At 34.1% G+C, this 16,331-nt stretch overlaps 2 protein-coding genes and 1 pseudogene across 3 annotated transcripts; 2 read left to right on the forward strand and 1 right to left on the reverse strand.

Moving 5' to 3' along the window:
* Nucleotides 1-4,096: 4,096 nt before the first annotated feature.
* LOC148770204 (uncharacterized) lies at nucleotides 4,097-5,148 on the reverse strand. The gene is made up of 2 exons (XM_088819046.1): nucleotides 4,783-5,148; nucleotides 4,097-4,678 (listed from the first exon to the last, which is right to left on the reverse strand). The coding sequence occupies exons 1-2, from the start codon at nucleotides 5,146-5,148 to the stop codon at nucleotides 4,097-4,099; spliced, it is 948 nt and encodes a 315-aa protein (XP_088675172.1).
* Nucleotides 5,149-12,100: 6,952 nt separating this feature from the next.
* Nucleotides 12,101-13,417, forward strand: LOC148770205 (uncharacterized). The gene is made up of 2 exons (XM_088819047.1): nucleotides 12,101-12,467; nucleotides 13,359-13,417. The coding sequence occupies exons 1-2, from the start codon at nucleotides 12,101-12,103 to the stop codon at nucleotides 13,415-13,417; spliced, it is 426 nt and encodes a 141-aa protein (XP_088675173.1).
* A 232-nt stretch (nucleotides 13,418-13,649) lies between these two features.
* On the forward strand, nucleotides 13,650-16,275 carry LOC105962688 (uncharacterized; annotated as a pseudogene). The gene is made up of 3 exons (XR_016031850.1): nucleotides 13,650-15,084; nucleotides 15,203-15,832; nucleotides 15,927-16,275. The product of XR_016031850.1 is annotated as an uncharacterized LOC105962688 (transcript).
* The last annotated feature ends 56 nt before the right edge of the window (nucleotides 16,276-16,331 follow it).

A 16,331-nucleotide genomic window follows, 5' to 3' on the forward strand; every position in this document is an offset into this window, starting at 1 on the left:
TTTAGATTGTATTGTTTTTACAGACCTTCTGTGTGAAAGATATATCGGGACCGGTTGTGATATCCTCTCATATCTCACGCGATTGATTTGTTCCCATCGGTTACTTTGGTGATATGCTCTTTGCTTTACTTGAATTTAGTTCTTTTTTAAGCTAATAGAAATCGGCACGTTTTTTGCACAGATTTTGTTAACTTTGCATTTGAGGTCAGTCGTACAAATTGCAAATGATATTCATAATGAATTATTAAAATAAAGTTCCGAATAAATTTTTAACTAAATCAACTTTGGTTACATGAATCATTATTATCCTATGTCCACATTTCAAAAATCATATTTTTTTTGCTCTAACTATAAATGGGCACGTCTTATGCACGTCATTAGTTAATTCTTATTTCAAGTCAATTGTGTTTAATATTAGAATTATTAAAATCCTTCTCGTTGTTACACCATATGAATGCTATAGTAGCATCTATCTCACAAGTTTTCTCCTGCAATTTCTCAGGAACATAAAATTATGATTTTGCTCCATTTTTCTGAATTTGGAGAAAAAAAAAACAGGTTTATTCAATAATTTTTGTTCTATAACAAAAATAAAATTCATAATTCACATTATGTTGAATTACTTTTAATCCAATATTTTGAAGTTAAAGTCTCCATGATAGTCAATAAGTTTATCGGCTGGTTCAGCGGCTTCGTTCCCACCGACCTCGTTTCCATTGTTGTTGTTTGCACCGTTGTTACCACGTTCATTTCGAATGTGATTGTAGAGGTCATCCAGGTACATTGCATAGTGCGGGTCGACAACTATGGGCGCATTTGGAAGTGGATTAGGTTGAACGTTCGCAGCGGCCTGTTCGTCATCCTCGCCATTGTGGATGACAACCGGGTAGTCTGGATCATAGCCCTCAACTCCTCGAAAGTCGACGGCTGGTGCGTGTTTCACATCAAACACGAAATGACAGTCTTCAAACAACGGAAACCCGTTGATCCTAAATGTCCTTTCCTCCACCGTCTCCTACACATCCCACAATTACGAAAAAACTTACATAAATAACATGTAATTAATAGACATATAATTACTTCCATTTAAAATATCATAATAATAACAAATAAATATTATGAGCACAATCAGTCTTGTAAACTAGAAGGTTTATAAATCTTAATACAAAACGAAAACTACATAACAAAACGAAATATGCATCGATATGACTAAGAATGAACAACTGACATTTTTATAAAGGACGATAGTATGGCTGAGATTAATGTGATTATAGTGTTTCATCCCACGGTTATGAAATCATTCATGCAGAATATTATCACATGAAATAACCCCCACAAATAATTTAATTTAATTCAAATGTCTACAAAAACAGTACAAATACTCCTGTCAACTGTCACCTTTCTTGTTTGCACATTAAACGTCACACCTGGCTTTGCAATGTACTCCTTAAATCGAAAGTAACGATTCCTAAGCCAATCCATCCTACGGTTAGTTTGAACGTCGTCGAAGTTGTTCGAGAACTGAAAGGCCAAGCTGATGTAGCATACGAACAGGCATTCGTCATACACTTCAAAATTATCCAAAGTTTCAACATCAAGTGCATACGAAGCCGCGGCATCCATAAGACATTCGTCGTACTCTAACGGCCAGGATTGAGGGTTAATTTCGTCCAAGCTTCGTTGATTCCTCGTACGGGGCCTCGGCATGCTATCAACACAAAACACAAAGAACGAAACCAATAAAATTAATTTGAACGTATTATACAAATGCTTACATATTCAGATCTATTTGCTTTACAGATTACACCAACTACAACCTTTTTTTCCTTGTGAATTCTTTGGAGAGGTTGTATTCTACTTTTTTTTTTAATTCTTTTTCATTAGTTTCGAAATTATGAAGCAAATAGGTCCTATATATTTAATTCACAACCACTACCATCGAAGTAATGACTTTTCGGCATTCATTAGGGCTGGAATATGAAAAGTATCAGCATCATTAACTCCACAAAACCAAATTAAGTCACAATTAATGCCTTGAACGGCTATAGCACTCAACCTATTAAATTTGTACTGAAAAGTCTTATTTTCTACCCATACCAATTGAAGCATTGGTCATCTTATGCCCTCACTTGTATTAATGTTGATTGATTGAGGTGTGGATTTTTTCATTAAATGAAGCCTCAACAACTAGATATATTTCGATTGCCTATATGAACAAATATGATTCAAACACTGTATTCGATATTGCTTTGTTCAGATTTTTAGAAATTTAATTAAAAGAAGTTGACATTCTTTTTGAGTTGTCAGATTGAATGTACCCGTAGTCAACTTCAACATTCTTTTCAGCAATTACTTGTACGTGAAGTATAACCAACACCAACTTTCAGTAATTACGGTTTCAATGCTTTCATCGGTTAGGGTTTCTCAAAATGTATGTTAAATACCAACCAATCAAGTGTGGTGGATTAAAAAAAAATCCCAGTGGTTGCAAAATACACCCGCATTTCATGGCACCAAAGAAGAAACCAATCTTTAGGCGCGAAGATTTCATGTACGAGCTGGAATGGAGTGAGAAGGTCGATGATTATTTCATCGATCTTCTAGCTGTGGAATCATATCGGGGGTGCTTTGAACGTGAAGGGAAAAATACGCTTGCCTTGTTTAGCTGCCAAGAGGCTCTTCAAAGTAAGTTCAACAAATTCTTCTCGTACAAGCATCTAACTAAGAAAGTGAGTATGCTTCGAAAAAGGTTTTATACCTTCCATTGGATCCTGACTCAAGACGGTGTTCGTTACAATCAAAAGACTAATATCATTTCAACAACTGAAGAAGCGTGGGATCGTATTTTGAAGGTTAACATTACCGTTATAAACATTTAATTTTCAATTTTATGAATATTTAATTACAAAAAAATTTAGAGTCCAAAGTTTGTACTTTAACCAGTTTCTAACATCTACATGGTTCTTTTCCCAAAATATTCAGATGAGTAACTTCGCATATTTTTACCGCGGTTCCGGAGAGCTTAAGTATAATGAATTGAAGTGTATATTCGGGCCCGACCCCGTGCAAGACCCCAACGCGGCAGAAGAAGTGGTTGTATTGCTATCTGATGACAACTTAGCCGACACTGAATGTGGCGATTGCTCCGGTTTTCCGGGTCGTGACGATGAAGTTGATCGGTTAGGAATTAACGCACATGCTTTCGAGGCAGTCGCCGAGCTAGAGTTTGCTAACATGCACCCTAACGAAAAGCATTCTGTCATAAACATTTCGTCGGACTCTTCGGATAACGTTGACTTCGATATGCTCGGTTACCTCAACTACGTTTCCGGCTCAGATGGCTCAAGAGACACTGAGTTGAGCACAGCAAACTCACGCCACGTTGACAATATTGCCGAGATTCATGGAACCTCAATACTTCGGTCAAAATCAGGGAACATAAGGAAATTCAACCCGTTCGGAACTCCCAAGAGCTCAACAGCCTCTAACAAGCCGTCTCCGGTAAAGTTCTTAACCCCAGCAAACAAATAAGGTGATTACAGATTTGGCCGGTAAAAAAAAAAATTATATATATTTTGCGCACAGACAAAGTCCAGTATGTCTTGTGTATTTGTATGTGTTTTATTTTTATGTTTAATTGTGTTTCGTTGTACGTAAGTTAGGGATTGTCTTTAAGTAATATGGTTCGGGGTTTGGATTAGTCCTTGTGAAGGGCTATAAATTACGTGTTTGTTGTTGGTTTTTTTTATCTTTTTTTGTTTACTCAGTTTCCAATTAGAAACTTGGCTTTTGTTATTGACATACCCCTGTATTGTTTTTGTTGCTATATTTGGATATTTGAAGATTGAAACTGTGATTTTATTACGTTTAAGAAAAGGCAAATTCCAAGGAACGAGTAGTATAGAATTGATACTATTGTTGCAACTGTAGTTAGACAACACAATTATATTATATAAAATATAGTAAACATCGTTGTCAAATTAGTTTTCGATCTATCGATATTAGATTACAAACTAACAAATAAAGATAATTCAACAATCTCAGACATAAGGGTGCGGGATGATTTAACATATATATTCAAATTTGGGCACGTTTACTAGTACCGTCCATCTAGAATCAACTGCACCATGTTGGATTTGTGCTCATCACTAAGGCAGAAGAATATATCTAAATCTTTGGCATTATCGCATATTCGGGAAGTTGCTTTGAGCCTCTCCTCGAAAGTAATATTCGGCATGTTTTCTAGGGCATCAAATACTCGTTTCCTTGCTGCTGAGACATCTTTCTCGAACCCCATACGGCTCACCAATTCGGCCATTTGGACCTCCATTTTCTCGAAGAATTTTGAGGCCATCTCGGCGTAGCCAGTATCGATGGGATCACTACGTGACCGTTTTTTATACTTTGATTTACTCTTCGCAGAAGTCGCCTCGTCAATTCGACCGAAAGATATATATTGAGAGTAATTGTCAGCATTTGAAGGATCTGTCAGCGGAACTTCCTCGTCATCGTTTGGCATGCTTTCTTTTCCTTTGTTGGAGTTCGACACCAGATCGTTAATTGCTTCAGTGAATGCTTCGGCATGTTCACCGGTTGCACGATCTTTGCCAAATATTTGCGCCCAATCCTTATAAAATGGCCACGATTTGTAACGCATTGAACGGGCGCTCGCATTCGTCTATGTTCATACACGTAATACCAATTGACCATTATGAATTGTATACAATTGTTATTATTAGATAATAGTGAAAACATTTCTCAACTAATGAGGAGAAGGGTTACCTTGATGTAATCCTGCCACACCTGGTCGTCAACGACGTCTATGGTGTTGTTAGAGTCATTCCAACCAAATCCCGACCTTGACAACATGGTGCTTAGTGCTCCGTAGTATTTTTTCCACACGTGTATCTTGGAATGTTTGTGAGGTGTTGCTTTAAGATCGGTCCCCGGAAATTTCTGAACCATAAATTGTTCAAGGGTTCCCAAAAAGCCGGTCTTAAAACCATTTTCACATTTCCAACCTCTCGACACAATATCTTTGAGCCCCAAAATTAAGGTTTGTTCTTCAAGAACTGTCCAACAACGCCTGCTGTTGGACACGTGGTTTTTGCTAGTACTACATTTTTTCGGGGCAGCATTACTATCCATATTACCTGAATTATATGCAAATTAAGAAACCGATTGTAGTGCTAAAAACACATTAATTCAGATTACACCAAGTCCATATAAAATGTTAACAGACTATGAATTTGTAAAGACATAAGAACCCATGTTGGTAGAAATAAACACACAACGAAATAAATTAAGTTTCGTAAAGAAAGAGAATTGTATTGACTATCTATCTAGACAATAACCACTCATTGTACATGCTAATCGCAATAGAATCCCGCCACGCAGTCCACTCGTCCGAACTCTCAACAGTGTTAATGTAATCTTCTCCACTAATAATGCCTGGGTTTTTCCGGAAAAAATCGTCTAAAGTTTCTTCCTCCGGATCGAAGTCGTTGGTGGTTCGTATAAAATTATGCAGCAGACAACATGCCATTACGATCCGGTTCTGTACCTTGATAGGGTAATATGTCGGGCTGCGTAATATGGCCCATCGTGACTTCAAAACACCAAAGGCCCGCTCGATTATGTTTCTTGCCTTCGCGTGTTTCATATTAAAATATTCTCTAAAATTTCTAGGTGCGGTTGGACCGTGCGCATAAGCATTGAGGTGGTATCTACAACCTCTGTACGGTGCCAGAAACCCTTCTCCGTTCGTATAACCATTATCAACCAAGTAGTAATTACTTGTAAAGGTGAAGGATTTACTACAGTTGTAATTGACTTTCACATGTCCTAGGTAATACCGAAGTTAACTTTAAATGACGTAATTTGGTACTCTACAAACTAATACTTACCCGTGGGGACTCGTAGACCATTATCTCGAGTTACCGCATCTCGAAGTATTCTACTATCGGCTGCAGACCCTTCCCACCCAGTAAGTAAGTAAATAAAGTTCATGTTATCATCACAAACAGCTAGCACATTGATCGACACATTACCCTTGCGATTCCTATACCTCGGCTTATCAAGATAAGGAACGCGACACCCTATGTATGTCCCATCTAGTGTACCAAGACAGCCCTAGTAAATAAGATACCATAATAAGGTGATTATTTAAACATTTTACGGTTGCGTATCATAATACTCAGATTATTTGGTTGGTATCAGGTTACCTTGAAGTGTGCAAAACGCTCATTTTCACAGCCGTCGTCGACAGGTTTTGGTGTGATTAACAACATTTCGTGTAACTTAAGCAAAGCTAGAAGGACGCGGTTAAAGTGCTTGCTTACAGTATACCCGGATCTGTTAAAATGACTTCGAACAACAACATTCTTTGTGTGGTGGGCTAAGATTTGAAGAAACATTGCAACTTGTTCGCGTATAGAGACATTTCTATTTGCTTTAAGACCGCCGACATTTTCTAAAATGTAACACAGTCGGTAAAAAGTTTGTATGTTCATTCTAAGGTTGTCACGACATGTTACATCGTTTAAACCAACTATTGAACGCAAATAGTTGAGGTGTGAAGGGGTGCGGGATATCAAACTATAAGTCCTGCTGTTATTGTTACAGCGAGACAAACAACGACGATTTTTTTGACCAAATACATGTATAGACACCAAAAAAAATAGCCTCGGATTAAACATGAGTTGGTGTAGAACAACTACATCTTCTTCTTGTTTTGAAAGATCCATCGCAAACCAACCTATCTCCTACATTAACATCAACACTCAAGTTTCAATTTTCGGTGTACAATAGCCATCATAGAGCCTGGGTGTCTATTAAATTATGCAAGCAACCAATTTAAGAATGTCTAATATTAAATTCTAAACTATGTTCACTGAGATATTAATCATACCACAAAATCAATTTGTTAAGCAAAATGAAACCCATAATCCAACTATAATCCTAAAAACCGTAAAAAAGGACACTCGACATTTGATTTCAGACTATAAGTGAAACCCATAATCCGACTGCAAACAAAACTTTAAATGAATACTTTGCTCATATTTGAAAATAACAGAAAAGTTCATCAATTCATCCTTGTAACAAAAATCATAATTAAGTGAAATGTAAAAGGGAAACCAAGCAACATGCTCATTTAGGTTTTCCCAGCATACCACTGGCATAACAGTTTTCACCCAAATTTCTAATGCTCGCATAAGCATATACACCAAAAAATCTATAAAACGCACGAAAACAAGTTGGGTAAAAAGTGGCATACCTGCAGATTTTAAAAGTGTAGAAGTGGTCGCGAACAGCTTCGAAGCAATTACCTAGAACCAAATGCGATGGTGTTTGTCAACCAAATAGTTCCTTCTATTATCAAGATAAAATATGAAGATTGTGCCAAAATCGAAAGGCATGAGATTTTACCTGGATAAAACTAGGGCACGGTGGAAGAGTGAAGAAGATGAAGATTGTACTATTTATACCTATTAATTTTGTAATTGATGTGTTTTCTAAGGCTATTTTCGACATTTCACACGGCCAATTAAATGGGATACAATACCTGATAATTAGTCAAGTCAATTTTGGCTTGACTAATAATAATTCAAATGGGGGATTAAAACGGTGGGCCCGTCAATCAAGGATAGTTTCGTCAAGTGAACCAAACATTGTACACAATGGTACAATAAATCCTATCCCTTCTAATACCCCAAACCAAAGAGGCCCTTAGACTTTAATTTTGCTTAGATTCAATATTTTCTGTATTAATATTTGCATGACAACCAATTATCAAATATCATTAAGTTGATCGTGTGTAATGTTCTTCGTAACATATATATTTTTATACATATTCTCGTTGATTTTATTTTTTTAATCTCATTATTTTCCTCTCATTCTTCTTATGATTGAATTTTATTTGCATTCAGCTCTACGCAACAATCGGTATCGCGTCATTGTAAGTTCATTACATTTCACCTGTTAATATAATTGTATTACTAATAATAAGAATAACGTCATTTGTATTATATTTATCAGTATTCTTCTTTACCTACCTTCTGTCTGGAATATATATTGAGATCAGCTGCGCATAGGATATTATCTCATACTTCACGCAATCGATCGGTTCCCATCTGTTATGTTGATGTACTACGATTCTCACCCTAATTTCCATCGATGCATTCTGGTGCCTAGTTGAAGTCATGTACATCATTATGATCACGTACTTAGCTCCGCACAATTACAGAGTAAGTACAAAATATTTTTATAAGATAATTATTTCATTAATAACTAATTAACAATTATATATATACATATTTATTTATTTATTTTATGTTGCTTGATTAAATTTTATTTAATCTATTTATTCATATGTTTTTGTTTTTTACAGTTCCAAATGATCAGAACACGGAATATAAAATGGTTTCCATTGCTTCTAAAATATGTTTTAGCCATGTTTGTTATAACGGTCGAATTTATTGTGTTGAACTGAATCAGTTATGATAGTGCATGGATTTTTGCAGAATCCTCTCCAATTTAATGTTGGAAAGATTTCATATTTTCAAATTCGAAATATGTGTCTTACCAAAATAATAAAAAGGCTACATTGAATTTCTAATGTGAGAAAATTTGATGATATATGCTCTTTGCTTTACATGAATTTAGTAAAAAAATTGTGCTACTAAAAATGGGCACGTATTTTGCACGTGTTTAGTTAATATCGCGTTTGAAGTCAGTTGTTTAATTAAAAATGAACGTGATTATTAATTATTGAAAATAAAGCTCGGAATATTTTTTAGACTACATATATCATCTTTGGTTACATCAATCATTACTATCCATTATCAAAATTTCAAAAAAAATAAAATTACTCTAACTATAAATATGCAATTTTTAATGCCCTTGTTTAGTTATTTTTTTATTTGAAGTCAGTTGTGTAAATGAAAATGATAGTTAATATTAGAATTATTAAACTCCTTAGGGCATCTTCCACCCATCTTTATTTTCTATTTTTTTCATCTAATTCAGGTGTTTTTAACCTTCCTACTTAAATCACTAAATCAGCATTACACTTAAAATTATGATGATTTAGTTTTAGTCTTCCATTGTTGTCAAACCACATATCACCATATTACCAAATCCAATATTTTCACCAATTTTTTTGGTGATGAAATTTGCTACTCCCACCCTACCACCATTTTACCAATTTTCTCACCAAATCCTATTTTTTCTACCAAATATAGAAATTAAAATAGGATTTGGTGTAATTAACGCAATTTTATAATTAGTATATAAAATTATTATATTAACTAATTTCATGTGATTACCAATTTATAAACATATTTATAGAAAATAAATTAGTGTTCAAAAGATAAATACGTTATTTCTTATTATTATTATTATTATTATTATTATTATTATTATTATTATTATTATTATTATTATTATTATTATTATTATTATTATTATTATTATTATTATTATTATTATTATTATTATTATTATTATTAAATAAATGTAAATATGTTTGGCTCTAATAAGTTATATGTTTAAACAATAAATATGTTTATTATAAAAAATCAACAAAAACATAACATTATAACGTAACATAATAAATTACAAGACAAATTATATAAATTAAATACACATAAACTACTTAGCAGGTTTTTTTTTCCTTTTCTAGCCAAAATATTTTTTTATTGATTCAAAGGGGCCTCGTTAAAACCTTGTTTGGCCTAACAAGGAAAGAGTACCCCTTATTTTCTAAGATTAATATTCTTGACTATCATAGTTCGAATTAGAGAAATGTCTATCGCCAGTAGGTTCGCCATAGTTGCATTCTCTGTTGTTGTTTGGAGATTCCGGGATGTAAACATCTTCATCACTTGGTCCACTTTCCTCTCCACTAAAATTCAAATTCCTAGCAGCTCCTGACCTGCTTCCCCTACGCTTGTTTCTTATCACTCCAGAATTGTTTATTAAAGGGTGTGAGAGTACTCAAATCCACTCTCATAACCTCCATATCTTGTTCAGAAGCCTTTAATTTCAGTTTTTTTTCCCTAGTGTCTTCTTTTTTCTGCTTAAGGCTTGCCAATAAATCTGAACGCACTTCTCTTTTTCCCTGCATATCTAAGTACTCTTCATGCAGTTTTTGCATAAGATCTTGGCTCTTTCCAACATTGTTCATCATCTCCTGCCACATGGGATTCTTTTTCTTTGTGAGTCTTTTTTTTTCGCTCATTTCATTCCCCTTGGTCTGTCATGTGAGTCACTATGTCCAAGAGGAGATGATGAACTATCTTCAAGAGGAGATGAAGTACCGTATCCAATGGGAGATGATGTACTCGGCTGAATAGGTTCAGCCCATTTCACGTGTAATTTTAATATTTTCCAAGCATGATCAAACTTACATGGTTGATTTTTGGGTTCGTTGATGATATATAGTTCTTTGGCCTCCGCAAGCTGTAAAGGTTAGTAATAAAAATGTTTATTGGGAATAAATTATAATGGACTATTTTTAAGTATTAATAAGACATATACTTACCATGCTTTCAGCATTGCCACCACTCTGGTTTCGAGCTATAACTTGATTAAGTGCTGCCCGGAACAATGTGCACGAAGAAACTATTTTGTCGAACCGAGGACTTAACGACCTCAAGTTTCTTTGCTCAAAATTGTTTACATGAACAACTTCGTGGTTGTAGTAGTATGTATTTTCGCCCATAAATCGTTTTTGCTCTGATATGTTCCGACCGCACTATCAGTTGAATGATGTACATATGCATTACAAAGAATCTCGTCCTCAATTACCTTGAATGCAAGACCCCTTTGACTCATTTTTTTTTAGAAATACTAATATTATTTGTCTGAAGGAAAATATGGTGAGAGTATGATTTTGAGTGGTGAAGAACATAATAATTGAATAGTATATATAAAAATAGTAAATAATATTATGAAAGTTAACGACACGATTTTGTGACAACACATTAATAGTTTATGCAAATTGAAATTACAATACACATTAATAGTTTCTGCAAACTGAAATCCAATACACATTTAAAGTTAAGGCGACACATTTTTTGCTGAATGAAAAAACATGAATGACAACACATTAAAAGCTACACAAATTCTACAGAGCCACAAGTTTCCTGCAACATATAGATGTTAGCAAGTGCTATGCATCCCACTAAATTAAATTGAATTATTTTATTAGTTTCTACTTTTAAAACCATCTATATGCTAATAAGTTTATCAAATTATCCGAATATTTTATGTGGTACATATAAATTTTTAAAATAAAGTTATTACTTTTTACTTTTGAAACGAATTGAATAAAGTATAATCTATTAAAGAACCTCACAATAAATTGTCTATTTTTCTCTCTCTTTTTGTTAGTAAATCTCCATGAGAAAGAGCCAAAACAAATACGTCAAAATTGCAAGAATACGAAGATGCAAAAAACAAAAATTATAAATAAAAAGTAACATATGAAGAGACAAAAACATGAAGCCCATATCTGAGATAGGGCTTATATATTGATTTGAGATAAAAATCATTGAGAAGAGTATGTCTTGCAATGATTTAGGTGGTAACTTGCAACTAGTATTCTATAAGTTAATGATGGTGAAGGTATTACACATCACACCATTACACATCTGACAATGAATCACAAAGCAGGACCATCTCACTATATTTCAAGCCAATCATCTTCATCATCTTCATCCACCAATGAATCTGATTCTGAAGATTCTTCAAACGAGTTTGATATTCAAACTTGAAACACTAATTATACATGGAATCTTACCATTCAACAACAACAAATGATGCAACAATATTATTTCTCGCAATCTCAGGATAATGTTACCTGGGGTGGGGCTGTTGTTGGCCAGGCATATACGGATCGTGGAAGGGAAGCTGGCGCAGTTCTACTAAAAAATGACTACTTTGGTGAAAATCCCACATACGACACACAATTCCGCAGGCGATTCCGAATGAGTCGTGATTTATTTCAACGAAATAGGGGGGCTTTAAAAGAACACTCAACTTCATGGAGGAAATCGTACGACAGTACAGGACGACAAAGTTTTACGTCTTATAAAAAATGTGTGCATCTATCCAATTTCTTGGTTACGGTACTTCTGCTGATTCATTTGATCAATATTTTTGGATTGCTCAATCAACTCTAATCAGATTTGTTAAAAAAAATTGTCGTCATATCGTCAAGGTATTTGGTGAAATTTATCTGAGAACTCCAAATGCGAAAGACATTGAAAAGTTGTTACAAGTTGCAGAATCTCGTGGTTTTCCAGGGATGTTGGGGAGCCTAGATTGCATGCACTGGGAGTGGAAATTTTTCCCAACCGCTCATGCAGGGCCATACCGTGGATGCAACAAAAAATGCACTATCATACTTGAAGCAGTAGCGTCGCATGATACTTGGATATGGCATGGATTCTTCGGCCTCCCAGGTACAAATAACGATGTTAATGTCCTCCAAGAAAAAAAAAGGATCATGGAGTCTTCTAATACTTTTTATTGTTGTATTGGCTCGCAAAAAAGAAGAGAAAATATCATGTGTTTGAGATTTGTTTTTCTTTATATATATATATATATATATATATATATATATATATATATATATATATATTTTTTTTTTATCTCAATCATTAATTTTTTACAAGAGTCATAGACACAAAAACTAAGAACGATTGACTAACGAAGTAGAACTTCCAAGCTTTGCAACAAAGGATCTTCTTTACTTTGCTGTCATACAGGGAAGAAGAAGAATTATAAGGTTTTTGAGATTGTTTTTTTTCTTTATATAATTTTTATCTGAACTAATTGAATTTTGATGCATCTTGTTGGTTTTGATATATATATATATATATATATATATATATATATATATATATATTATGATGAGTATTTATTTTTTCTATGTATTATGCCAATTTTTAAGTACTTAATATATTTTTAGCTATTTATTCGTATTTTTTATTTTCCGTTGAATCATGGGATTCCAAATAATACACAATTTTATATAGTTCTATGTAATGTACGTATATGTAAAACTCAATTTAAGATATGTTACCTGTTGGCTTTCTTGGAGGATTAGAAATGCATTATTTGAGATTTTCTTTTTCTTTATATATTTTTTATTTCATCGAGCAATTGTTGTTGTCGTTCTGGATGTATTGTTATTTCATTGTGTCATATAATTCCATGATCCGAGCTAGACTTTATTTATGCATCAGATTGATCATCCTATTACACAATATGCTAGCAAAATGGAGAAAACCCTGTAAAAGTGTTTCGAATGAATTTTCATTGAGCTTTGTTTGAATTTCCTTTCTATGCAGGTTTCAGGGATTGCATTATTGTGATAGGAGACTTTGCATTAATATGTAAAGATGGATAAAGAATGGGTGAAATTTGACAGGTTAAAGATTTCATTAACTCTAAATCTAATAAATTTTAATTATGTTTGATTTTTCTGTTAACTTTATTATTGAGTATTGCAACTTTATTATTGATTATTGTAGACGTGGAGAGAAATATCAGGAGGGAGCACGTAAGTTTGTCAATGCAGCTCATGCACGAGGAGATTCAGATATGATTGTGTCTTTGTTTCCTATGTAGAAACCTACAATACCACCACTTTAATACTGTGTATGAACACGTAGTCATAAAAGGCTTTGATCCTAACTACAAATTTTGGGTTTTACACGGTGAAAGACCAAGTGGATCAATCCATTATGATAATATTGAAACACCTGAGATGTATAGGATGTACAAAGACTTCCATTTTCAAAACGACGAATTTTATGAGGAACCAGAAGCAATTGGAGATACCGATTTTGATAATACAGTTAGAGAAGCAGAGACTCCATTATTCCCGGGATGCACAAAGTACACAAAGATGTCTGCCATTATAACTATGTTCAAGTTTAAAGCATCATTTAGCATAACTGATAGTGCTTTTGAAAGCATGATGCAAATGATTCGTGATATGTTGCCTGATGAAAATAGACTTCCAGAATCCTTTTATTTAACAAAAAAAATATTCAAGACATTGGAACTTGGATATGAGAAAATACAGGCATGCGTGAACGATTGTTGCCTATTTAGAAATGAGCTTGAACACGCAACTGAGTGTCCTACATGTGGTGCATCGAGATGGAAAGTTAACAAAAATGGCAGTGGAACTAAAAATGGAATTCCTGGAAAAGTGTTGCGTTATTTTCCAATTATACCGAGGTTGAGAAGAATGTTCGCTATAGCTGAGATAGCAGAACAATTAAGGTGGCACTCAACGAATAAGAGTACCGATGGAAAGATGAGGCATCTTGTTGATTCACTGGCATGGGACTCGATAAACAGGAGATGGCCATCGTTTGCTTCGGAACCTCGAAATATGAGATTTGGGCTTTCAACCGACGGTTTTAATCCTTTTCAGGATCGCTCTACATACAGTTGTTGGCCTGTGATCTTAGCTCCATATAATTTTCCACCGTGGTTATGCATGTCTAAGGAAAATTTAATGTTAACTTTGTTGATCCCAGGTCCTAGGCAACCGGGCAATGATATTGATATTTATTTGGCTCCACTTATAGACGACCTGAAAATCTTGTGGACAAATGGGATAGAGGTATTTGATGCATTTAGTCATGCGAGTTTTAACTTAAAGTGTATTTTAATGTGGACCATCAATGACTTTCCAGCTTATGAAATCTATCTGGATGGCCTACTAAAGGAAAATTTGCATGTCCTGTTTGTCGTGAAAATACATGTTCTGATTGGTTATCACATAGTCATAAGTTCACCTATATGGGGCATAGAAGATTTCTTGCTCCAGATCATCGATTTCTTTTCAAAAGAAGTTGGTTCAACGGGTATAATGAAAATACGAGACGACCTAAGATATCTACAGGTGAAGAAATTTATCGTGAAGTGAACGAGATTACGAATACTTGGGGAAAGACGAATAAGAAAAAACCAAAAAAGAGAAAGCATACGGATACAAATTCATTAAAAGATTCTTTATGGAAAAAAAAATCTGTCTTTTTCGAGCTACCATATTGGAAGGTAATATGAGCTATCATTTAAATTTTCAGTAATTTTTCTTCTATCCCTTTTTTTTTGTCTTATCATAGTTAATAAAATTCAATGCAACTTACAATTATTTATGTTTGTATTTTTGTAGAATCTCTTGGTGCGCCATAACTTAGATGTCATGCACATTGAAAAAAATATTTGCGAGAGTATTTTTGGTACACTTTTGAATCAGAAGGGAAAAATAAAAGATGGACTTAATTCTCGTAAAGACTTGGAAGAAATGCAAATTAGACGTGACTTGCATCCTGAGAAGAGAGGAAATAGATTATATTTGCCCGCAGCACCTCACGCTTTATCTAAAGCAGAGAAACTATTTTTTTTGCCAACGACTTTACAATCTGAAGTTGCCTGATGGTTATGGTTCCAATATTGCAAATTGTGTCTCATTGGCAGATTGCAAATTGATTGGTCTTAAGTCTCATGATTGTCATGTTCTTATGCAACAATTGTTAGTGGTGGCATTAAAGGGACTTTTACCTAAAGCACCAAAAACGGCAATTTTTAGATTGTGCGTCTTCTTTAATGAATTATGTCAGAAAGTCATAGATAGAGACAAATTAGAAAATCTTGAGGAAGACATTGTTGAGACTCTGTGAATGTTAGAAAGGTTTTTTCCTCCTTCATTTTTTGATATTATGATTCATTTAACCATTCACTTGGGACGAGAAGCTAGATTATGTGGACCAGTACAATATCGGTGGATGTACCCATTTGAAAGGTAAAGTATAATATGTGAATTAATGTCATAACAATTGATATATAAGAATGAAAAACTAATTCATATATATTATATTTTGTTTTGTTGTTTCTAGGTATATGAAAGTATTAAAATGGTATGTCAAGAATCGTGCACGACCTGAGGGCTGTATAGTTGAGTGCTACATCGTTGAAGAGTGTGCTTTCTTATGCAGCAAATACATAAAAAAAGCTAATGATATGGGCTCGAGGAATGCTCGCAATGAATAATTCGAAAGTAGTTTGTTGTTAGAAGGACGTCCAATTTCGAAAGGGCAACCAATTGATCTTTCATATGAACTTCTACAAGTTGCCCTTTGATATGTATTGTTCAACACGGAAGATGTTCAACCGTATATACAGTATGATTTTATTTTAACAACATTACTTTTAACTTTCAAACTCTTGTGAAAAATATATAACGCACTGCATAAGGAGGAACTTAAGAAAGTAGATCCTCGCTTGGAAAGAAATGAAGGGTT

The sequence above is a fragment of the Erythranthe guttata genome, chromosome 6 (genome assembly GCF_056151865.1).
Source record: "Erythranthe guttata isolate IM_541 chromosome 6, IM_541, whole genome shotgun sequence".
Taxonomy (NCBI): Eukaryota; Viridiplantae; Streptophyta; class Magnoliopsida; order Lamiales; family Phrymaceae; genus Erythranthe; species Erythranthe guttata.

What these genes read in the sequence shown, in the direction of transcription:
- LOC148770204 (XM_088819046.1), bottom strand. Translation starts at nt 5,148, where the DNA reads ATGGATAGTAATGCTGCCCCGAAAAAATGTAGTACTAGCAAAAACCAC. An exon ending in TGTGGCAGGATTACATCAAG is followed by an intron (nt 4,679 to 4,782) that starts GTAACCCTTCTC and finishes GTATGAACATAG; the next exon opens with ACGAATGCGAGCGCCCGTTC.
- LOC148770205 (XM_088819047.1), top strand. Translation starts at nt 12,101, where the DNA reads ATGTGTGCATCTATCCAATTTCTTGGTTACGGTACTTCTGCTGATTCA. An exon ending in TGGATTCTTCGGCCTCCCAG is followed by an intron (nt 12,468 to 13,358) that starts GTACAAATAACG and finishes CTTTCTATGCAG; the next exon opens with GTTTCAGGGATTGCATTATT.